Source organism: Symphalangus syndactylus, chromosome 7 (genome assembly GCF_028878055.3).
Source record: "Symphalangus syndactylus isolate Jambi chromosome 7, NHGRI_mSymSyn1-v2.1_pri, whole genome shotgun sequence".
Lineage (NCBI taxonomy): Eukaryota > Metazoa > Chordata > Mammalia > Primates > Hylobatidae > Symphalangus > Symphalangus syndactylus.
This window is the reverse complement of record NC_072429.2, coordinates 12,747,732-12,772,390: the sequence shown is the minus strand read 5'-3', so window position 1 is coordinate 12,772,390 and position 24,659 is coordinate 12,747,732. Positions and strand designations below refer to the sequence as shown.

General features: G+C 38.7%; 1 protein-coding gene across 4 annotated transcripts in view; it reads left to right on the top strand.

Moving 5' to 3' along the window:
* Positions 1–16,681, top strand: part of CPEB4 (cytoplasmic polyadenylation element binding protein 4) — a 70,192-nt gene extending 53,511 nt beyond the window's left edge. For all 4 annotated transcript variants that reach the window (XM_055285217.2, XM_055285216.2, XM_055285215.2 and 1 more), the window contains 6 exons: positions 1,088–1,261; positions 5,619–5,708; positions 6,073–6,191; positions 7,926–8,040; positions 9,187–9,368; positions 12,290–16,681. In XM_055285217.2, coding sequence (XP_055141192.1) covers positions 1,088–1,261; positions 5,619–5,708; positions 6,073–6,191; positions 7,926–8,040; positions 9,187–9,368; positions 12,290–12,517 — 908 coding nt within the window. In that variant the 3' untranslated portion in view covers positions 12,518–16,681. The remainder of the gene's footprint in view (positions 1–1,087; positions 1,262–5,618; positions 5,709–6,072; positions 6,192–7,925; positions 8,041–9,186; positions 9,369–12,289) is intronic.
* The last annotated feature ends 7,978 nt before the right edge of the window (positions 16,682–24,659 follow it).

Below are 24,659 nucleotides of genomic sequence, written 5' to 3'. Positions count from 1 at the left end.
TCTAGAGGATCCATTAACCAATTCCTCATGTAGTACCTAGAAGTAAATTGGCAGCCAGAAAAGTGATAAAACAGTGCTTGGGAGATTTTGCAGCTATTTGTAGCTCTGTGTTTTCCTTATGATTTAAAAGTTTATATTTCGCTGTCAGGTAAATATGGAAAGGCTGTTACACATATTGGCATCTCTGGTGTTTCCTGCAGATATATTCTGGATAATAAGATTTTCAAACAGTAAATTTAATGACTAGTTTTTAGAAATAGATAATACCCTTAGCAAGCTGATAATTACCCAGCTAATAATAAATATATCTTTAGCATGCCTAATAATCTTAAATTTCATAAGACTACACAATGAAGTTGGAATATAACATTAAGTGGGTTTTGATTATATCCCATTAGTTAAGGTAAATAAAAATGAATGGTCACTTTAAAAATCTACTTGTTACGTTAGCCAGATGTCATGGCATGTGTCTGTAGCCCCAGCTACTTGGGAGGCTGAGGTGGGAGGATCACTTGAGCACAAGAGTTTGAGGCTGCAGTGAGCTATGATTATGCCACTGTACTCCAGCCTGGGTAAAAGAGCGAGATGCTGTCTCAAAAAAAAAAAAAAAAAAAAATCTACTTGTTCATTTTAAGCACATTCTTAGAGGAAATTGTGCAGGCTATATTGTTTGATTTTTTAAAGAAATGTAAGTGATTCAATGTCTTATAGCCAAATTTAATACTTAGTGTACATGTCTAGGTTGCCAATAGCCATGGCGCCCTGCCAAGGGAGTACAGTCTGCTGCCGACTGCCTGCTAAAGTGTGCTCTCTCCTCCTGTACTTCAGTTCACCTCACTGAAGTTTCTGGATCCCAGTGGGATACTTGAGTCGCTCTCTATTAATATTTAACCATGTGCTTTCTCTCTGACTCAGTTGAGACTTTAAGTTGGTGGGAATTCAAGAGTATAGCTCAGTGTTTCTATTATTCAGTGAGAAAAATAAAAGCAGCAGTTTTATTGAATCTGCTATTTCCTTGTTTCTTTGCATGATAATCAGTGGCAAGGAATATTTTCTGTTACCGTTTTTTCCCTGCTTTCTATTCCAGGTCAGTCTTCACTGTTTCCAATGGAAGATGGATTCTTGGATGATGGCCGTGGGGATCAGCCTCTTCATAGTGGCCTGGGTTCACCTCACTGCTTCAGTCACCAGAATGGGGAAAGAGTGGAACGATATTCTCGCAAGGTGTTTGTAGGTGGATTGCCTCCAGACATTGATGAAGGTATATTTAGAACTGTTTATAGCATGGTGCCCAGATGGTGGTGGCACATAGTAGGAAACTCATAGATAGTGTTACAATAACAGTCTTATCTGGCTCCAATAGTCAGCCCTGCTTGCATTATTCTCTTGTCCTATCCTCCTATCATGGCATATAAGATTAATTCATAGAAGGGAGGGGAGCAGAGCTGTGCAAACCAACTAGAGCAAGGGATTGGACTATATGAAAAGGAGTAAGCATCACTGGGAAAGCTTCCAAGGCACTCGATTGTTGTGGGCATACATGGGTACTAACTGCGTTTTTGTCTGTGTATGCTACTTTAGATAAATTCAATGATGTATTTTCCTTTTTTTCCCCACCTTTTATGAGTGCTCCACAAATGTATAGTTCATCGTTTAAAATCTTAGACTAAGCATGAACTTTTGAAAAATATAGCCTACAGTTGTACTACAAGAAGGATAATCTTATTTAAGGTGGTAAACAAGATGGAAGGTCCCTGCTTACATAGAGTTTACATTTTATTGGGGGAAGGCCCATAAACAGTGTATAAATATGCAAGAAAATACTGGAGAGCAAGTATTGAAAAGCACACAGCAGGATGATGTAAAATAGTGACACAGGGAGTTTCTTTTTAATTAGATGGATAAGAAAAGCCTCTTTGAGGAAGTGATATTTAAGCTGAGATCTGAATAAGGAGCCAGCCATGCAAAGACTTAGAGGGACTTGTTCAGGAATATGCTATTCATCCATGGGTCTGAGTGACCCCAATAAAAATCAAAGTAGCAGACCTTATAGCATATTCTTCGTTGCTTTCCTAATTTCTTTTGTCTTCGTTTCCTGAGTGAAAATGGAAATACACTAAATCACATTATGGAGAATAGAATAGATTTCTTTATACATGTGTAAGATCTAATAAATAATAAGGTTTAATATCTTCACATTTAGATTGGGATCAAATTTATCAAGTCACTTCGTTTTCTTTAAGATGATTTATCTTTTGGAAGGTTGAGACAGAAATGGTTCTAAAAAGTCAAAGATTGAAATAAACATAGAGGTTTTTGCTTTTTCTTTTTGTCTACAATAAAATGTCTTGGTGGAAGCTATGCTGAAATTTCAGGGTTGTCTGAATCAATCTCCATCCTGCCCTCAGCATAGCTTGAAGAATATTGTGTTCTGAAGAATTGTGTACTAAAAATTACAAGGTTTATGTGGGAAAACAAGATTAAAGACAAATCATTTAAAAGCTAATGAACTTTGTACCTGAAGCACTAACAAGAAGAGAATTAGTACCTTGGAGATAACTTGGACAATTCAGGCAAGTAGCTCAGCATGCTTGGGGCTGCTTCAGGGAATATTGAAAATGTACAAAACCAATAAAGCAGAAATGCTGGCTTGCAAGCATGGAGACAATGCAGATGGAAACAGACCTTTGAACACCTGAGGAAGCGCAAACTAAACTGTCAGGAGATAAGAGCCCTGCAAGGTTAGGGGCATAGCTCTCTGACAAGAGAATTCTGGTTGCTGCACTTACTTTTAATTTTCTTATAATAGAGCTGGGAGGGTTTGTACCTGTACATCAGACAAGTGGGGGGCTTTTTCCTTTCCTGATGAAGTTTGTAATTCTTTCCTCCCTATACTAGCTCACCTTACCTAGGAAAAATCATTTATGAACCAGTACAACTTCCATGTTATACTGACATTGTTCCCTGTTTACTAGACTCACACAAACTAAACTTACTCTGCTCACGCTACGTATTCCAAACTGGAATATCACCATAATGGTGCAATACCATCCTGTCCTGCCATGCGCCTGTTAATCTTTTTTCCTGCCAAGATGAGGGCTCACTGTGATACCTACGAGAATAGGTATCATAGCAGAGCAGACTATATTGTTTTCACAGTCTGGGGAAGATGAAAACAGCTCTACCAGACTGGAATTTAGACATACTCCTCATCTTTCTTTTCTGTTCCTTTACCCTGCCCTATTATCAGGTCTTATCTACACATGCTTACCTACTCTTTCTAGAAGTCTCTTTGAAATGTATTTTTCCATAATCTCATTAGTGTCCAAATATATAATGTAGCATAATTTGTATCATTTAAATTAATAGCAAAATATGGTCAGGCCTGCCTTGTCTATCATTTTTTCCCATTCATCCCTTTTTCCTCTCCCTCTAAGGCTGAGATACTGCTGTCAAGGAAGTGGACTGGTGACAGGGAAGAAGTCTCACGTGGAGGGGATGTGTATACATGTATGTAGAGGGGGCTTGCTCAGAGGCCTGAGCCGCATCACATATGGTATCCAAGAAATAAGGGCAAGAAGACCCAAGGCACAAAGGTAGAAGGTAGAGGAGGCTATAGAGGAAAGATTGGTTACATTGAGCAAATTAATAAATGTCTTTACAGGTATTGGGAACTAGATTTCTCCCTGCAAAAAGAGAATATAAAGATAGAAAGGCGGAAGGCTAGAAAAAGCCATGAGATGTTGGAGTCATATTGAAAATATCAATATGAACTCATTAGTTTTTGTAAGTACATACACAGATACAGAAATAGTTATAAATTTGTGTTTGGGCGTGTATTTATTTATTTCCTAGCTTCCTTCACTGTGAAGACTTAGAAATAATGAATACTCACTAGCAGTGAGCATATAGAGCACCTGTATCTTAGTTTCTAAATATCTTTTGCCACTAAAATGATAAATACATCTTGAAAAAAAATGACTGATTCTTGGGCTGGGACAGGGAAAGAATAAGATGAGCCTGGAGTATCTTCTTAGGCCAGAAAGCATGAAAGTGCTTAAGAATGGAGGCAAGAAGTGCAAAGGACATAGGAGCCTCCCACACCTATGGGACAAGCAGGACAAAAATTGTCCCAAATCAGGGACAATTTTTGGGACAAATTGAACATCAAAATAAATGAGTGAATTGGATCACAACCCATTGAATAAAATAGATCCAAACTGATATCAATAAATGAATAAATCAATGGGACAGATGGAAAACTCTTCCCTACTGCACAATACTGACTAATATATGTAGAGGAATGATGGAAACAGATAATCATTATTTGGCAACCATTATTGTGGTAGTTAATACAGGCAGGAGTCTTTAATGGATGCCAAGGCTCATGAAGGAACAGGATATTGGTGAGCAACACAATATACTCTTGTAAAACACTAATTGAATACAAAAGGAGAAAAGGTTTCCTTGTGGTAGGGAAACCAGGCGATCAAGATTACCATGCCCTCCAGGTGTGGTGGTATGCACCTGTAATCCCAGCTACTTGGGAAGCTGAGGCAGCAGGATCACTGAAGTTCAAGACCACCCTGGGCAACATAGTGAGCCCTTATCTTGGGGGGAAAAAAGATTAACATGCGCATGGTAGGAAAGGATGGCATTGCACCATTATGGTGATATTCCAGTTTGGAATACATAGCATGATTCTGATCATAGGAGGCAGAGCACAGACCCAGGTTGAGGGTCACTATCTTAAGTCTGTTCAGGTTGCTATAAAAAATAACGTAGACTTGGTGGCTTATAAACAACTGAAATTTATTTCTCACCATTCTGGAGGCTGGGAATTCCAAGATCAAGGTGCCAGCAAATTCAGTGTCTGCTGAGGGCCTGCTTCCTAATAGATAATAATCTTCTCATTGTACACTCACATGGCAGAAGGAGTGAAGGGTCTCTCCAGAGCCTCTTTTATAAGGGCACTAATCCCATTGAAAGGATTCTACCCCCATGACCTAATCACCTACCAAAGGCCCCAGCTGCAAATACCCTCACATTGGGGAATAGGTTTCAACATACGAATTTTGAAGGAACATAAACATTTAGACCATAGCAGTCATTCTATAGAACGAATATGGAGGACAAGAAAGAACATGGAGCTGTTCCAAGTTGAAAAAAGACTGATGCTCTGAGGATATGATAATTAAGTGCAACCTGTGTTCTGGATAGCACTGTGGATCAGAAAGGATTTTGAGATGTAAATGAAGTCTGTGAATCGCATAGTAGTGTTATATCAAAATTGGTGTATAAGGGAGTGACCTTGCTTTGAGCAGATACCAATAGTTATGTTTGGGATTACAGGGCACAGTTTCAGAAAAAGATGCTGGCTGGCTGGCTTGGTTGGATGGCTAGATTGATCTGTGCATATGTACAGATAGAGGGAGAAAGAGGAAGAGAGAAGAGGGTGAAGGCAGATGTGCAAATTATTAACAGTTGGGGAATCTAGATGAAGGGGATAAAGGAGTTCTTTTTACTGTTCTTGTAAATAGTAGATTTGAAACTTAAAAACTTTCAAAAAATGATCATAAAAATATTTAAATCTACTGTTTTCCTTTGTTGTTTATTAGATGAGATCACAGCTAGTTTTCGTCGCTTTGGCCCTTTGATTGTGGATTGGCCTCATAAAGCTGAGAGCAAATCCTATTTTCCTCCTAAAGGTAATTCTCAAGATTCATTATACTTATGTAATTTATTCTTATATTGTTTAATGTGTAGCCTTTTCATAAATGTTCACCTTCACTGTAAAATGTTGCATTGTTAAACTTGCATTTTCCCAAATGCTCTTTAAAATTTCAACCTAATATTCTTTTAATTCAAATTTAATTTTACTCTAAAAGATGTTTCAAGATGCTACCAAAATGAACTGTATGTTGATGTTATTGGACTTTTGGTATAAATATTGTTTTAATTTTTTTTCCTATTTCTTTTTCCTTTCTGTAGTTTTAGTGCATGATTCCTTTCCCCTGAAGAATTACCAAAAAATAGGAAAACATATAAGCCTTCTTTCCCCCTTTTTTCCAGGCTATGCGTTCCTGCTGTTTCAAGATGAAAGCTCTGTGCAGGCTCTCATTGATGCATGCATTGAAGAAGATGGAAAACTCTACCTTTGTGTATCAAGTCCCACTATCAAGGATAAGCCAGTAAGTGTAGTTTAGCATAAAATAGCTTCTTGTTTTTGCCTCCATTCATCTGTTATGTTTGAAAAACCCATAGACAACTTGATGTGTTTGGGGTACTTAATTGACACGTTTGTAAGCAGACTAAGTAAAGTCTTGTTGTGAAGTTCTTAACATTAACATTCTGTGTATTTGCACATATCAGTTTGACATCGAATTTTTGGTTAGTTGAAATATAATTGGTAAATCTTTATTTTTAAAAGATTTCACAGCTGGGCATGGTGGCTCACACCTGTAATCCCAGCACTTTGGGAGGCCGAAGCAGGTGGATCACATGAGGTCAGGAGTTCGAGACCAGCCTGGCCAACATGGTGAAATGCAGTCTCTACTGAAAATACAAAAATTAGCCAGGTGTGGTGGCGCACACCTGTAGTCCCAGCTACTTGGGAGACTGAAGCACAACAATCACCTGAACCCAGGAGGCGGAGGTTGCAGTGAGCAGAGGTTGCACCACTACACTCCAGCCTGGGTGAAGAGTGAGACTCTGTCTCAAAAAAAATAAATAAAATAAAAAACCAGACTTCATTTGATAATGCATTTAATAAAATAGCTGAATTGACTCTGAATAACAGAACTCAAATCACAAATACTATATGTACGTCTTTCTAGCTTTTTCCTCACTTTAATGAAGATTTTACCCAATATTATCCTTAACTTTATGTATGGTACTCTCCAAAGTAGAGTGAATCGTGTGTATACATGTACAGGTACACTGCATACTGTTTTTTCTTTCTGGAAAAGTTTATCATAAAATGTAGTCTTTAGGAAGAGGAGCAGCTGGCATGTTTTGATGACTCTGGCAAAGCAGCAGTTTATTATCACTCAGCCAGCACCCAGTGAATGATGATAGTGCAGAATGGAGTTGTCAGTGGACCCCGCTTAAGCAAATAACATCTGTGGAGCTTCTCCTGAAGTCTTGTGGTTGTCTAGGTCAGAAACTTTCGAAGAGTTCCTGTGGTCTGGACTCTTTCTGCTTGACTCGTTTATGTTCCCTGCCAATCCCCAACCGTATTTGAATTTGGGACCTCTGACATAGGACTCTGTTGGTGTGGGTATTTGGGAATACACTGCTGTCAATCCATAGCGTTTGGTGTGGGCATTTGTGATAGTTAGAAAATGTGAACAGTTTTAAATGAGGTACATGATTCTTGATTGACCGATCTAATGGATACACTGAAGTATTTGTGATAAAAAAAAACTATTGCAAATATCATCGGTATTTTTACTTTGAAGACCATTTTGAAATAATGCATCAGATTTGATAGTATCAGGAGTAGTTTGCATTTCCTAGACATACACTGATTGGACACACAATTCTTGTTTACTTAGTATTGTATGTTGATTGGCATTGGATACCATGCTAAAAATTTAAATTATGTAGATATTGAAGCATTGGACAGACTAAAGGCCCAAATAAGCTGAAAAACAGTGAATTAACTTACAAATAATTATAGACATGTTAAGTAATTTGGCTTATAATAGAGAATGAAATTGAACTTCCCACCTTGGTTTAGTTTACTTCTAAAAATGAAATGATGGGTTGGGATACACTGTTTTTAAATCTTCTAGTTTCTCAGCGTTATTGACTTGTAATGATAGGATTATTGCTTTTAAAAATACTTCGTAATAATTTGTAACTTTTTTGCCCATGAATTGTCTGTATTGAGAATGAGACATTTTGGTTTGTACATTCCCTAGGTCCAGATTCGGCCTTGGAATCTCAGTGACAGTGACTTTGTGATGGATGGTTCACAGCCACTTGACCCACGAAAAACTATATTTGTTGGTGGTGTTCCTCGACCATTACGAGCTGGTATGATTAAACAAACAACAAACTCTCTATCCTATAGCACAAGAAATATAAAGATCTTCAGGATAAATTTTTCCTAAGAATTGGAGTTAATATCCAAGAGTGAGAGTTCTAAAATCAAAATATCTGGGTTTGAATTCATGTGTTCTAATAGTTCAGTGACCTTGGACAAATTCCATGACGTTTCTAATTCCCAGTTTCCCCATCTGTCAAGTAGGGATGAAAAGTGTTTCATCCCTAGGATGAAATAACCCTAGGAAAAGTATTTCCTAGTGTTATTTTGAGGGTTGAATTAGATGACCAGTGCAAAGTACTTAGTCTAGTGTTGCATAATGCTAGTTATTACTCTCATCATTGTCCGAAAAGAAAATAAGTCCTTCAAGGACAGATTCTGTATTGAAATTGTCAGTATTTGTTTCCCACATCCTCATTTGCTCAACAGCCACTGACTGAGCTCTGGGATATAATAGACTTCTCAGCAATGCATCATATTTTTAGGGAAGTACTTACAGAACAAATTAAATTCCTAACTTCAAGTAATTTGAGGTTTAATAATATAAACGAGATATAAAGACACAACATGAACAGGAATGTAGCTGCACGATTTTAACACTTCATAAAGAAGAAAATGCAGTCATTATTTCAAGGTTTTTTTAATGAAAAATTGGGGAAAGGGTTTTGAGGGAAATAAGCCAGGAGGGCCCACAAAGAGTCTACCAGTTAGTTTTCTAGTGTTCAAGTAATTATTACATTAATCAGTACATTATTAACTGGTAAATCTATGGCAGCAACATGGCACAGAGCAGGCAAACATGGGAGTACTATCACTTAGTGACCTATGACCTTGGACAGATGGATCACCCTTTCAGCACCTCAATTTCCTCGGGAAATTACTACCTACTTCATAGAGTTGTGAGAAGAATAAAGAGAACATACTAGAAAACACCTAGCAACCCCTTGCCCACAATTAAAAGATTAAGGCTTAACACAATGGATGACTGGTAGTAGTAATGTTTCATTTTAATAATTATTATAATTATTATAATGATGTGAGCTCAGAGTACAGATGAATTGCTTTTGATGAAACCGTTGGTGAGCCAGATGAATTTTCCTGATTTTAAATATCCTCTTTGTTCCTTTCTTAATTAGTGGAGCTTGCGATGATAATGGATCGGCTATACGGAGGTGTGTGTTACGCTGGGATTGATACTGACCCTGAGCTAAAATACCCAAAAGGAGCTGGGAGAGTTGCATTCTCTAATCAACAGAGTTACATAGCTGCTATCAGTGCCCGCTTTGTTCAGCTGCAGCATGGAGAGATAGATAAACGGGTAAGCCTTACACTACATTTTGGAAAATTTTAGAAATGGTCCTCTAAATGTGTGATTACCAATATTAGAATGGGAGGATTTTATGACAATAAAGTGACAGCTGACAATTTTGCCTATAGAGTTAATTATGCTGTATAATACATGAAAGAATTTCCTGTGAATTTCTTTTATCTTTCAGTTTTTTGAGTAGCCTAATCAGAACACTACAATTTACTTGAGTTAATTTAATCTTCTCTAAACTGTAACTTCCATTCAATCTCAATCCATCCATCCATTCATTCACTTAGTTTGTAAGTCATTCAATAAATATTTACTGAATCCTTTGTACTGTGTTATATCAAGTATACAAACGGGAATGCCCTTGAGGTTTCCTGCCTTTTTTTTTGTTTGTTTTTTAATCCCGGGACATAGCGAAGACCTCAGCAAGCCCTATTTCTCAATGAACTGCACTCGTAGATTTCTTTTTTTTTCTTTTTCCACAGCCACTGCCTCTCACCAATTTATTCCTTAGCTTGGTGTTTCATGCATTCAACAAACGTTTTAGTGCTTAGGGCAAGAAGTTCCTGTCCTCATGAGTTTATTTCCTAGCAGATAGAACTGTATCACTTGCCAGTACTACTCAAAGTGTGGCCTGTGGACTGACCACCAGTCTGTAAACTTAGTTTGTAGTGAGATAGGAATTTAGACCAGAACGTGTAATCAACTACATTACTGGGCACAATGTTTGGTCCAGCTGGCGATTTTTTTTTTCATAGAAAGCCTTTGTTGATGAGGGAAGCAATATATTGATTTATATTTTGGGGTCACCTTTTTATTTCATGGCACACTGGCACTTTCATGCATGCTGACTTTGTTTTTTTTTTTTTCTTTCTTTTTTTTTATTATTATACTTTAGGTTTTAGGGTACATGTGCACAATGTGCAGGTTTGTTACATATGTATCCATGTGCCATGTTGATTTCCTGCACCCATTAACTCGTCATTTAGCATTAGGTATATCTCCTAATGCTGTCCCTCCCCCCTCCCCCAACCCCACAACAGTCCCCGGAGTGTGATGTTCCCCTTCCTGTGTCCATGAGTTCTCATTGTTCAATTCCCACCTATGAGTGAGAACACATGCATGCTGACTTTGATATCCATCACTCTGAGGCATTGTGCTAAAATAGATTGATTTTATCATGTTGTTCTCAATTCAAGATGTAAAAATGATCAAGTCAGTAGCAGTTTCTGCTTTTTATGTTTCATGTCATGTACAGTCTATTTCATTGGCAGTAAAAAAATTTAAGATAGTGGTGGTCAGCCTACAAACTGTGAATATATTAAAGAGAAAAGTACCTATTCTATTACAAGCGTGGGGGAGGGACAAGATTAGTATGTTAACATGCCTACTTTGTTTGTTTGTTTGAGATGGAGTCTCACTCCGTCACCCAGGCTGGAGTGCAGTGGTACAGTCTCAGCTCACTCCAACCTCTGCCTCCAGGGTTCAGGTGATTCTCCTGCCTTAGCCTCCCGAGTAGGTGGGATTACAGTCATACGCCACCATGCCCAGCAAATGTTTGTATTTTTAGTAGAGACAGGGTTTCACTGTGTTGGTCAGGCCGGTTTCAAACTCCTGACCTCAAGGGATCCACCTGCCTCGGTCGGCCTCCCAAAGTGCTGGGATTACAGGCATGAGCCACCCACCATGCCCGGCCTACTTGGTTTTTTATGCACACTAAAAAATACCTACATCTCACTGCCTCATTCCAACATAAGTTTCAGAGCTGTGGGATTGGTCATTAGAAATTCCGACTGAATTTGTGTTCCTCTGCAATGAAATCCTTTGCCCAGTGTTCTTGTCACTCTGTAGACATTATGGAGCAGCCTAGAGGCCAGAAGCCCAGTGCTCTCCTTATGCCTGCTCTTCCTGGACTTTGTGACACTCTTCTTCTCCTTTTGTACTTTTATTTTTTTAGTTAAAAAAATTTTTTTAGAGGGAGGGTCTCACTCTGTCACCCAGGCTGGAGCACAGAATCACAATCATGACTCACTGCATGTTCTTCTCCTTTTGTTCATGGCTAATCTTGGTCGGGATTCCTTGTCAGAGTTGGATGGCACCAGTGGTGGTGACAGCCTGCTGTAAGGGAGTTTCAGCCATGAATCTCTCCAGACTAAAAATAACCAGCTCTTTTCTAGCTGATGAATTAATAACCAGGTGACTGTTAATGCTTGAAAGGTTCACATGACAGGTTGGCCGATAGAGCGCTGGAACAGGCCCAGTTTTAGAAATTCACCTCTGACTTTTAGACTCAGGCGAACCATTCTTACTGAGAAAGAACAAAGCAGGGTTTTAGACTGTGAATCCTATGGCTGCATATTTTTTTTTTTTAACAGAGTTCCAGGTTTGTGATTATAACCCAACATGTGTACACTATAAATAGAAACCACGAGCCAGGCTTTACGACAGCTCAGAATCTTGTGACGCAGTAGTCAGGCATCTTCCCACCAACTTGAATATTGAAGTGCAGTTGTGTGGAACTTGGATCCTCTTAGTTGATTTTGTTTAAATTATGATTCCACATATGACAAAAATCCAGATCCTCTAATTAAAATGAGGGTTTGTGTCTATGAAAAATCTCCTGTGGGTTTAATCTCATAACATTCTAGTCTAAACAGTTGGCTTCACTTCATGATGTCTGCTGAAATCCTTTTTCCTTTGAAGGATGTTTATTTAATAAGAAAAAAATGTAAAATGATAGATAATAAAAGCCTTACTAGGTTCTTAAAAGATGAACTATCCGTATTTCAGTAAATGAATAATTGGTCCTTCCTCTTTGGGCACCTTGGAACAGATTCATTCAGATAGTGGGTGGAAATGTACATGTATGGTAAGCATTGCTGGCCTAGTCACTGAAAAATGTAAACTCTTATTTTTGATTGCAGGTGGAAGTTAAGCCATATGTCTTGGATGATCAGCTGTGTGATGAATGTCAGGGGGCCCGTTGTGGGGGGAAATTTGCTCCATTTTTCTGTGCTAATGTTACCTGTCTGCAGTATTACTGTGAATATTGCTGGGCTGCTATCCATTCTCGCGCTGGCAGGGAATTCCACAAGCCCCTGGTGAAGGAAGGCGGTGACCGCCCTCGGCATATTTCATTCCGCTGGAACTAAAGGATAACTACAGTGCTCATTTTCAGGCCTCAGAATAAGTGCACTCTTCTGTTAATTCTGACCCCTTCCTCAACCTCTTCACTCTGGCATGTCCTTTTGTAGCAGTCTGTAACTTAACTATAGTATAATGAAAAGAATGACCTATAATATAGGTGTTTTGTAGATTCTTGTGTCACTGCAAACAATATGAACTCCTTTTTCGTATTGCCATCGGGTTGCATGGAAGTTTTATTCTCTTGTTTTGCTGGAAACCAAGAGGATCCAAACTTCCTGCAACATTTTCTTAGAGGAGAGAGAGAAATATTAAAAGAGAAATGAAACAATAGAGTATTTTGGGTTTTTAATTAAATTATTGTTAATAATATAACATATAAGAATACTTTTATTAAAATAACCATGCAACAATAACACTATCGGTCTATCTGACAGTTTTTCCCCCAGGGAAGTGCTTTTGCCTTTTCCTTTCTATTTTTTTTCATCTTTTTTGTCTCTTTTTTCCATCCCTTTTTAATTTTTTTAACAGCAATGGAGGAAGTTAACAATTTTTAATGCAAAGAGCATGTTAGAGCAAAAAATGCATAAGCAAGATTGAGCAGCATTATAATTAATTTTCAGGGTTTTGAGGCTGAACATAATTTCATTATCCCTCAAAAATTTACTACCACATCAGAAAAAAATAAAAAAAAAATAGTAAAGTAGGCAGAGCTAGGTTTATTTTCTCTTAAACAATTTTTAAAATTCAGAATGTAAAAATTGGGTAGATTTACTACTGAGGGGAGTGCACTTACTTATTTAACTGACTTATCTGGTCAAAGCCCCAGGAAACCTACCAAAGCTAGAATTAATGACAACTGGTGGGAAACCTAGCATTTCCTCTCCTGAAGAACAAATGTATAAATTTTATTTTTGATGTTTATATATAAACTCTATATCCTAATTTACTAATACTCATCAGGTGTCAGCCTTTGCTCTCCATTTTGACGTTAAAAAACAACAACAGATCTAGAGATACCTCAAGGATATCATTTTTGATTTTGTGTTACAGTACACTTGTAGCCAAAACTGGAAGACAAAACCAATATAGAATTTGGCTGCTGATTGGCTTACTTTTAGATTTAAAGTTACTTTGGGTATCCTGTAATTTAGTTGTAACATAGAAAATGAAAAAAAAAAAGTTAAAGTTAAGTAGTTGCAAAGTGTTTTGCACTGTTGAACTAAGTAACTGTGTAAATCTGTGCAAAGGTACGTATGTTTATCTTACTCTTCCTATAAACTAAAATAACATTACAGTTTCAGAATTTAGCATGGGACATAGTCAGTGTTTGAAGTGCCAACTTCATGAAGTAATGCATGCTTTATTATAAATAAAATTCTAGCTTTGAAAGGCGTTATGTGTTGAACAGTATGCTTCAGGGGTAAATTTAAAATAGTCTCTTGAAGCCCTAGTCATGGAAGTAACTTTTATTTTAATTGACATTCTCTTATTAAATGCCCTATCCATCATTAAAAGGATTATTATCAGTGGGCAAAACATGAAATAATATGATCGAATGGCAATCTTGCTAGTTGCGCTACCTAACAGTACCATCTTGGATCCTTCAAAACCAAAGACTTGCCCCAGCACTGCTGTGGAACCACCTGGCTTATGACCCCTATGGATGATCTTTAGGAAAAGCAGCCCTTTACTTTTAATACAGGCTTTAATGAACTATACCTGTTAAGTTCCAAAGGTCAAAATGGAGGCATTTGCTGTCTAATGTTCAAACATAGAAAGGGAGCTGCTTTTAAAGAATTCCCTGCAAATACTGAAAGCAGTCATGCGAATGGAGGGTGCTCTTGTGTAGCTGGTCAGGGACTTTTTTTTCTTTTCTCCTGAACTACGTGATTCTAATTGGAATGTTCATTTGCCTCTTTTTACTCTTTTAAATGCTTGTAGGTGGCTTGGGGTGTGCTATCGTGCTGTTCCTACTCAGTAAACTGGTGTGATGAGTTAACAAGAAATAACACTGTTTGAGAACTAGCTTTGAATAATAATTTTTCCCTTTGTACATGACCTGCTGAATTTCGGTACAGTGTTTTTGTAGCTAACTTATTTTGTCATGCACATAATGTATATTTGTTATGCACTACTTTTGTATATCTTGTTTTTCCAACAGTGAACATTTTTAGGCACACTTTTCACTGACGGGATATCTCTTTATGCAATACCTCAATTTTTCATATTGCAAAGAGTAGCTTTTTGTACTTTTATTACTGAGAGATCTTCATATACTTCATTTTTTAATATAAATAATTTTAATAAATTTTATTTTCTTATATTCTGCTTTTTATACATTTCAGTGCTCTGCATACATTTTAAATTATGAATGTCGTGCACTGGCAATGCTATTTTAGAGTCTGCAGAGAAGAGAAAGCATGTTGCTTAAACATCCTTCCCCAGCACCAGCTATTGGTGTACCTATAATTTAAGAAATAGTCTATGGAAAGTCACAAATTAATGAAAAAAAATTCGCATGAAAATGACAGATAACACTGTAGTTCCTAAAAAAAAAAAATTAAATGCATAAGCATAAGGTAGAAATTTAAAGTAACAAAATTGTCTACAGCTTCTTACTAAGTTTTTAAAATTATTCATAAAATGCAGACATTTTTGGTGAATGTTTAGCCATTTTTAATATTAATAAATTGATGTTAAGTGTTTGATTCAGAGATGTCTGCTCTTTTATATATAAGGAAAAGAAAATAGCCTGCCTTGGGACAGGTGTGTAATGTTAGTATGCATGACTAATGTAAGAAATTGTTATTCTACTAATATTTACTTGTGATCGTGTGACAAGTGTGTTTACAGATTATTTGGTTACACTTCAATTTACAGGGCATAAACAATGATTATCTATTACTCTGAACTTTATTGATTACATGTTCTTCAGATTACATGGGATTGTAGTTGGGAGTTACCATGTAACTCAAACATAATTAACATGTAATTAGTTTACAGATTTTAGGGCATCACTTCAATTCACCAAGCATGTAGTTCTAGCGCACTAGCATGGCACCAGCCATGTACTTACAATGTAGTTACAGAGTAATTACATGGTTATTTTTGCAATGTAAAATAAAGTGTTTCTGATTATTTTCTATGTAAAGGAACCCTCTCCTTTCCCCTTCTGGTCCCCGCGCTTTGGTATAATATATATACTTCTCCATACACAGACCTCTGCAGAATGCAAAATAAAACTTGCAGTGAATGAATTTAGCATTTTATGAGAGTGCTGTTGGAAAGACTTGATAATTCACCCCTTTTGTTTTGAAGAGTTGAATCTTCTGTTAAAAGGTGATTTAAAACTTGAATGTGATGAATTGTGGCAAGTTAACTTCAAGTTATGTGCAATACTTATTTCAAACTTTTGAAAGATCTTTGCAGTGTAATTCTTTGTTTTTAATTGCAGACATTTAAAAATGTCATTTTCTACTGTTAAGAGTAATCCTCTTTCTTGCTGGTGTTTCTAAAGAAAAGAATCAGAAATCAATCTTTCTACTAATGTAAATTTAAGATTATTTTTAAAAATGGAATAAAAGAGGTTTTGGTCATTTGCTTTATTTTATTATTTTAAAGCTACTGTGATTGATAGCATTGTAAGAATCGGGACAATATTGTATTCAACTGTTTTATTTTTTATATTTTTAAAATTTAAAGTATAATTAGTTTTTATAATTTTCATCAGATTTTTGTTATATTTTTTGGAAGTGAAACTTTTAGCAAGTGGGTGTCTAGTTTTTACTAATCCCTAATTTTTTTTCCAGTGTATTGCTCATATTATCAGAAGGAAAAGTTATTTAAGTATGTCAGTTAATTGTACTACTTGGCTGAATTTCCATATAGTTTTTACTGTGTATGGGGAGGTTGTAGTATTTATTATAGCATTTTAAATAAGGGTAATTCATTTTTTATTAAAGTCATTTTCACGTTAAGTTCCTATTTTTGTATGTTCTACTCTTAAGTTATATAACACAGTTCCTTTTTTAAAAGAGTTCATTTGTTGAAGTGCTAGTGGAAAATTAATGTTATTAAATAGTTTGCAAATGACTATTTATACCAGTATGCATATAATTTTTAAATATTTGTAATGTGAGATGTTGAATGAATAAAACTTTTAACTCAGATTTCTTTTAATATACTTATTTCTTTTTAACACAAGTAGATGATGCTTTCTTGATTGGGAATATAACAATTTAAAGTATTAGGAATATACTGTTGAGCTAATGCAGCACAAACCAGTATGAAAAAATCTTCAGTCATATAAGTACTGTGGCCAGTGTGCATTCTTATGTAAGCCTATAAGCGTCGGTGGGTGGTTGTGTCTTTGGCCTGTACTGTTAGTTCATCTGCTGCCTGCCCTGCAGAGTTCTTTTTATTTGTAGCCTTCGATATGTATACGGGGAGTAAGCCCAGGATCTAAGCATTCAGTTATCAGTTGAAGGCCAAATGCCCAACAAAAGTGAAACACCTAATGTTTAGTTAATAATGAAAGTCCGTGTCTGGGAGGTTCAGTTTTGAGTCTTTGTCAATGAATAGTCTTGATTTGTGGCCAGACTACCAAAGGGCTTGAAAACAAGTCTCTTTTGACTTCCAATTCCCAGTTCCTCCACAGACCTTAATGTCATAGGATACGGTATGTGGGATTATAATCTCTATGTCATGTCAATTGAAAATATCTTTGATTTGACCCATTAATCATGTGGACTACCAAGTACTGTAATGTGTTAGTATTTATATTTTAAACTGCATTCTCAAACTTTTAACATAAGGATTTATTGTAACAAAATATAACACTGAGAATATCCTGTTTTGTCAAATTTAATATCTGTTCTTTCTTGAGTATAGTATTTTCAAGACTAGAAGAGGTTCTTGTCCTGAGAGAAATGGACTATGAGATCTTTGGCTTCTAAATTGTCTTTCCCAACATGCAGCTCTTCTAACTATAGAGATTACTGAGGGTAAGGGCAGGCTGGACAGCTTCCCCTTTCTCTTATCTGGCAATTCCCAAACCTTATGTTGAGCATTCAATGAAGGGACTTGAGGAAACCCCAGGGATGGGACACTGGAGATGTGGGTGGCATTTGGTTATCAAGTCTATAAATATTCCTAGGCATTCTGGGATGGTTTCACTATTTTAAGAAAAAAAAAGATAGCCCAAGCATATTTAGTTTATTTTAGGAAATGTTTATTTCAGGTAAGTGAGATATCAATGATACGTGATATAACAACTCTATCTTGAAATTATATAGGTGCATTGCTTTGGGTGTTTTAAATCACAGAATGGTGCGTCTGGAAAGGGCGTAAGAGGCTTCCTGGGCTATATTTCTGTATTCACTGATTGCCTAAACCTACCCAACAAGGAAAATTCTTTTTATTTTTATCTTTTGTTTTTACTATCTAACCAGATGAATAAACAGTGGAAATTCTCTACCACATTCTTAACAATCAAGTTATTTCATAACCCCTTTTGGTAACGGGTTTGTGTCCACAGCTAGGTCAGAAAGTAAGTAATTTTTCTAGGGATTTTTTTTTTTTTTTAAAGTTTGGGAAATAGTTTGATCAAAAGTCATGGGGAAAGTAATCTCTGATTTTAAGAATTGAAGAATACTGACGGTGTCAATGAAGTGAGTTAGAAATTTTTAAGGAGTAATTATTTTCTGAAATGTGTATAACCAAATAATAAGACAAAACTCTTAATATTTCAGACTGTGATCTTCAGAGGACTAGGATAGTCCTTTCCACAAGAAAAAGACAAAAAAATACAAAGTTTTACCATTAAATACACTTAGAAAATGGGTCACCTTGTTTCTTGCAAAGTCAAAATAATGCACATTTGCACATTAGCTTATTAAGACTTTGAGAAGTTCTACAATGAAGAAATCGTTTTTTTTTTTTTTTTTTTTTTTTTGAGGTGGAGTTTTGCTCTTGTTGCCCAGGCTGGAGTGAGTGCAATGGTGCGATCTCAGCTCACCGCAACCTCTGCCTCCCGGGTTCAAGCCATTCTCCTGCCTCAGCCTCCAAAGTAGCTGGGATTACAGGCATGCGCCACCATGCCCAACTAATTTTGTATTTTTAGTAGAGACGGGGTTTCTCCATGTTGGTCAGGCTGGTCTCGAACTCCTGACCTCAGGTGATCCACCCGCCTTGGCCTCCCAAAGTGCTGGGATTACAGGCGTGAGCCACTGCGCCCATCCAGAAATCTATTTACTTTGTTGAAAGTGTCCCCCTCACTCCAATTTCTCTGACTACAGATTCTGTTTACAGGTAACACATGGAACATACTTTGGGATATACCACTGTAACATTTTGGTATGTTTCAAGAAGCTTTGAAACCCCACTTTGTTTTTTGGCATCCATACATGTGTGCTGCTGGAAGGGTGCTTGGCCCTGCCACTTGTGAGCCACTTTCAGAGCTGTTTTCATTGCCCACACCTACTTTACTGGAGTTCTAGGTACTTACCTAGCTTCTAACCCCTGTCCTAGTTCCAATGCATCCTCTTAATTCGTCCTCCCTCTACTCCCATCCCAGAAGAAAGAAAAAGAGAAGTTACTTTGCACAATAAAGCTATTTTGATTATGCTTTTCACTGGTTCAGACCAGCCCTTGTTTCTCACGAGTGCCTCAGATGCCACTTCAGACAAGCAGCTTGTGCTTTGAATCTGCCATTCTATGATATGCTGTCTCCCTGTCTCATCATTCCTATATCCTCCTTCAAAATTTTCTTTTGCAAACTTCCCTCAGCACCCGCTGATTCTCTTGAGAATAGGGGCCACTGGCTTTGAATAAATTCTAAGAATTTAGGAAATGAACATTGGCGCCCCACCAGGAGCTCTTATCTTGCAATACCAATTCAGTCGTCCTCATTAGAGAACATTTTACTTTGCCGTGCCTTGAGTCTTCTCAGGATATTTTGAGTTACCATCTTTCTCTAGTCAAGTTGGGTGTCATTGTTGGCTGTCTGGAAAAAGTGTCTTATTGTGATTCAGCGTGGTGACCAGAGTTGGGAAAGTACACATTGTCTCAGGAAGTTAGAAATGAACAGCAGCATCCCAAATCAGAATGTGAGCGAACCTCCAGCCTTTAGTATTGCGTGTAATTTGATTCAGTGTCAGGGAAAAACTGCCTGTGGGTAGCTGGGCTGGAGGTGGTGAATCAGTGCATGCAAATGCCAGCAGCTAAGCTTGAGCTTTCTTTATCCTTTTCATCGGAGTTCTATTTCAGGAAGCCCGGCTTTGATACCATAAAAATGTCAATGTGATCAAGCAAATGTCACCATTTTAAAGAGATTATTTTCAACTCTTCTCCCACCTCCCTGTGAGACCTAGGAGTGACTTCCCAGAACCCACCAAAGGCAATAGGGCATTTTAAACTCGTGAAATAAGTTACCCAGGAAGAGAACCGGGAGGGGTGGTGGTAAAATAATTATGTGAAGCTGTAAAGAATGTTTTAGCTAGGATCCAGGAAAGACCAGGCGCTTCCTTATTTGGAGGAATGAAGGTGATACAGGAGCTAAAAGGAAATTATTTAGGCGGTTAGCGAGGGTAAGAGAGTCCTCAGTAAGGCTTCCTTTTTAACAAAAAGCAGCCCCAAAATCATTTCTTTTCTAACAAAGAGCAGCCTGTAAAATCGAGCTGCAGACATAAATAAGCAAGCTGGAAGCCTGCATAGGTAAATGCCGGCAGCTGTGCCAACAGGAAAAAGCTAGCTGGGGGCCAGGCATGTTCAACATGGAGGCTCCCTCTTCCTTTTCTTTGTCGCTATGTGTGCAGTAGAAAGGCAGGCAACATGGCGTTGGCCAGGTAGAGACCCCATCTGCATAATAAAACATTAGGGTGGGATGGCCAGCTGCTTTGTGCGTGATGCAAGTGTCACACCTGGTCCGACCAATCTCTCTGGCCCTACGTGAATCAGACACGCCTCCTCAAGCTCATCTATAAAACCCCATGCATTTCATTATGGAGCCGGAAGTCCCACTGAGGAGCCCATCTCTCTCGTAAGAGAGAGAGCCATTCTCTTTCTTTTGCCTATTGAACCTCCACTGTTAAACTCACTTCTTGTATGTCCGCGTTGTTGATTTCCCGTGGCGTGAGATGATGAACCTCGGGTACTTACCCCAGATCACGACGCCGCTTCAAAGGCACAATTCCCCTTTCATGTTTGAGGGAAAAGTGCTGTGGGCCCTTGCGTGTTTGGTGACAGAAGGTTTGATTTCAACAGCATGCTGGGTGGGGTGGGGTGGGGTGGGGTGGCGTGGGGGTGGGGTGGGGTGAGGGTGGGGTGGGGTGAGGGTGGGGTGGGGTGGGATGGGGTGAGGGTGGGGTGGGGTGGGGTGGGAATGTGGAATAGTCACATCCATCAGATGACTCGCAGCACTCCTGACTGCAATGACGGAATGATTTGGTTCAGAAGAAACTAGTAAATGCTGATCACCTGTTATATATCAGGCCCTTACATACATTAGCAAGGATAACACTTCCATGAGGTATTGAACAGATCATAGAACAGTCTCATGGAGAAGGTGGGTGATTTGGCCAAGGCTGGGATGTGCCTAGGTCCCAATTCTCATCTACTAATCTCAAATCTTCTCCTTTAAACCTTCTTGCCGCTGGATTAGCAATTAACAGGATCAGGGCTTTTTATTTAAGTTGGGTTTTATTTCTAAAACAAAAGTTTCATTCCTAAACCTACTCTGGGTGTAAGTGTCATATTTGAAACTATAGAGATAGGATGATAAAACAAAAGTTGTAAGATGGCTGGGCATGGTGGCTCACGCCTGTTATCCCAGCACTCCCGGAGGACTAGGCTGAGGATCAGTTGAACCCAGGAGTTCAAGACCAGCCTGGGCAACATGGCAAAACCCCGTCTCTACAAAAAAAAAAAAAAAAAACAAAAACTTAGCTGGGCATGGTGGTGTGTGCCTGTAGTTCCAGCTGCTGTGGGGGAAGGGGGCTGCTGAGATGGAGGATTGCTTGAGCCCAGCAGGTGGAGGCTGCAGTGAGCCACGATCACACCATGGCACTCCAGCCTGAGCAACAGAGTGAGACCGTCTTGGGGGATAAAACAAAAAAACACCACAAAATAAAAACCAAAAAAAAAAAACTCAAAGTTGTACAATGGCTGGGAACAATGGCTCATGCCTGTAATCCCAGCACTTTGGAAGGTGGGAGAATCACTTGAGGCCAGGAGTTCAAGGAGTTTGGGCAGCATGGCAAGACCCTGTCTCTAATTTTAAAAATAAAAAATAAAAATAAACTTTGTAAGAGCAAATGATTGTGAGTCCTAAAATGTGGCCACTTCCTCTCTTAAAAACTGACTCTCAGCTAAGAGAGGTGCTCGATGTCATGTAATTAGTAGGGAGGCAGATAAGGAGGCCAGAGGGAAGTCCATGAGCTCTGTCAAGCTCAGGTGGCTCAGGGCTACCTCTGCAGTTCTTGTCTGCCTTACTGGCCCATGAGTATGGCTCAGAGGCCAGAACTGGGTATACATTTAGGAGTAAATGACATTTCTATTCACTCTGAGGAAGTACAGTATAGACTTCTTAGTACATATTCTTTCTCTTTGATCCAACCACCAAGAGAGACGCATCAGTTTGGGGCAGGAAACAAAGAAAAAGGAGGGCCCTTTTATCTAGTATTGTAAACCCAAGAATTCCAGAAACACAATTTTAGGAGTGAGAATAATAATAATAAGGCCGGGGGCGGTGGCTCACGCCTGTAATCCCAGCACTTTGAGAGGCCAAGGTGGGCAGATCATGAGGTCAGGAGTTCGAGACCAGCCTGATGAACATGGTGCAACCCCGTGTCTACTAAAAATGCAAAAATTAGCCAGGCGTGGTGGTGCACGCCTGTAATCCCAGCTACTCAGGAGGCTGAGGCAGGAGAATCTCTTGAACCCAGGAGGTGGAGTTTACAGTGAGCCGAGATGGCACCACTGCACTCCAGTCTGGGTGACGGAGCAAGGCTCCATCTCAAAACAATAATAATAATAACTACAACATTGGTGGAGTGCTTTCCAAGTGCTATAGGCGTTTGATACAGGGGCCTCCCTTCTACCTCCCACAATCCTATGTCATAGATACTGTCATTATACAGTATCTCACTTTAAGGTGACCAAGCTTCAAAAACGTTAACTAATCTGCAAAGCCAGGATGCGAGTCTAGGCACACAGGTCCTGCCTGTTTCACCGCACCCCTTAGAAACGTCCAACCGAAGGAGAAATTTTATTAAAATTCCATTTATTCCCCTGCATTGGTTAAAAACTCACCAATGAATAGTGTGACAGCTAATCTGTGTTGTAGTTATGCCATCCCCAAATTATCAAGGGACTAAGATGTGGCCCAACTAACCAAAATCACATGGGTTCCGAGGAAGTCTATCCAGCTTGCTAAATAATGAACAGATAGATAGGTAGGTGGATGGAGGGATATATATATATATATATATATATAGTTTTTTTTTTTTTTTGAGACAGGGTTTCACTTTGTCACCCAGACTGGAGTGCAGTGGTACCATCATGGCTCACTGCAGCTTTGACCTCCTGGGCTTAAGTGATCCTCCCACCTTAGCTTCCTGAGTAGCTGGGACCACAGATGAGCATCACCACACCCAGCTAATTTTTTATTTCTTGTAGACACAGGGTCTCTATATGTGTATCTATATATCTATGTGTATATATAGAGATATGTATATCTCTATATATCTCAGGTATCTGTTCTTTAGATGCAAAGAAAAATCCCACCAAGAAGAAAGGGTTTTACTTTTTTCTATAGAACTATAATTGACCAACATGCTCTATATAGAAAATCAAGCCTCCTCTCATGCATCTGATCCTTTGATATCTGCACGGTCTATGTAATCTCACAAAAATAGTCCTGAAATCCAAAGGAATGGGGGAGAGACTTACGGATGTGTCCTCGTGAATTTTAAAACAGCACTTGAACGTTTTGCTTTTGGATTCGGATGTCAGAAGCATCAAAATAGATTTCTACAGAGAATTTATATTCCTGATTTTTTATATATATGTGTGTGTATATATATACACATATGTGTATATATGTAAAGAGAGGCAGTGTCTGCCATTTTTAGAGCAGCAGAGCTTTGAATTACACATGGCTTTGATCCTTGCCGCAGCCTAAACAGCTGTTCTTGAGCAGATGTGATGCTGTAGAGCCTGGAAGAATCAACTTAGAATCTCTGAACCCAGATTTGCAGCAAAACGCCCTTCTGAGGGAGACGTTAAGACCATGGTCAAATACAGTCATCAGCAACTTCCTTTTTCTTTGCCTCTTCCCAAAGTTCAATTCCTACAAAGACCAAACATGAAATTCTAAAGCTGGAGAGGATGCAACCTGGGAAATCAGATTTAGTCTCATAAGTGTTGTACTTAGGATCAGTAGCCCTCCATAACGGGTGTCGGAGGGTGAGGAGGAGGAGTTTAAGGGGGAGAGTAGGGAGAATGAGGAGATCAAGAAGAGAGAGGAGTAGAATTTAACTATTGCATGCAATTTTGTGTCCAGAAGGCAACAGCACCCTCTACACACACGGCCCATAACTAGGGATCTAAGGCCTTTCACACTCCTGATTGCACCCTCATCGTTCTCCCCAGGGTGGGGCAATTTTTCATTAATACAGTTATCACCCATAATGGGGAAAAACTGGAATTTCTTCTTGGCTTTGCTTATACACATTTTGTAATATTCTTTCCTTTGAATTCTACATGGAGAGTGGAGCTCCATAATGGTTGGAAGTCGGGGTCTATCATCTGATTCTGGTAGCACGTAGCACTGTGTTTAGCACAGAGTAAGCACTCAGTAAGTGTTAACTCATTATTAGCATCATCATTGTTGTTTGCTGCTGTTATCTATCCGCTTACGAAGTGCCAGTCCCAGTGCTGAGTTGAGGGCAGAGGTGGGTGGCAGGGTCACTGCCAAGTGCAGGGCTAGGAACCCTGGGATGCCCCTCTCCCACGTTCCTTTCCTCCTGTGGATTCTCTGGCTACCAGCCCATCCAGCCTACAACAGTTGCCATGGTGACCGAGAACGCTCTGCGACTCCAGGCCCTGCTGCTACCGCAGTGCCCAGCTCTCGCTGTCTCCCTCTTTCCA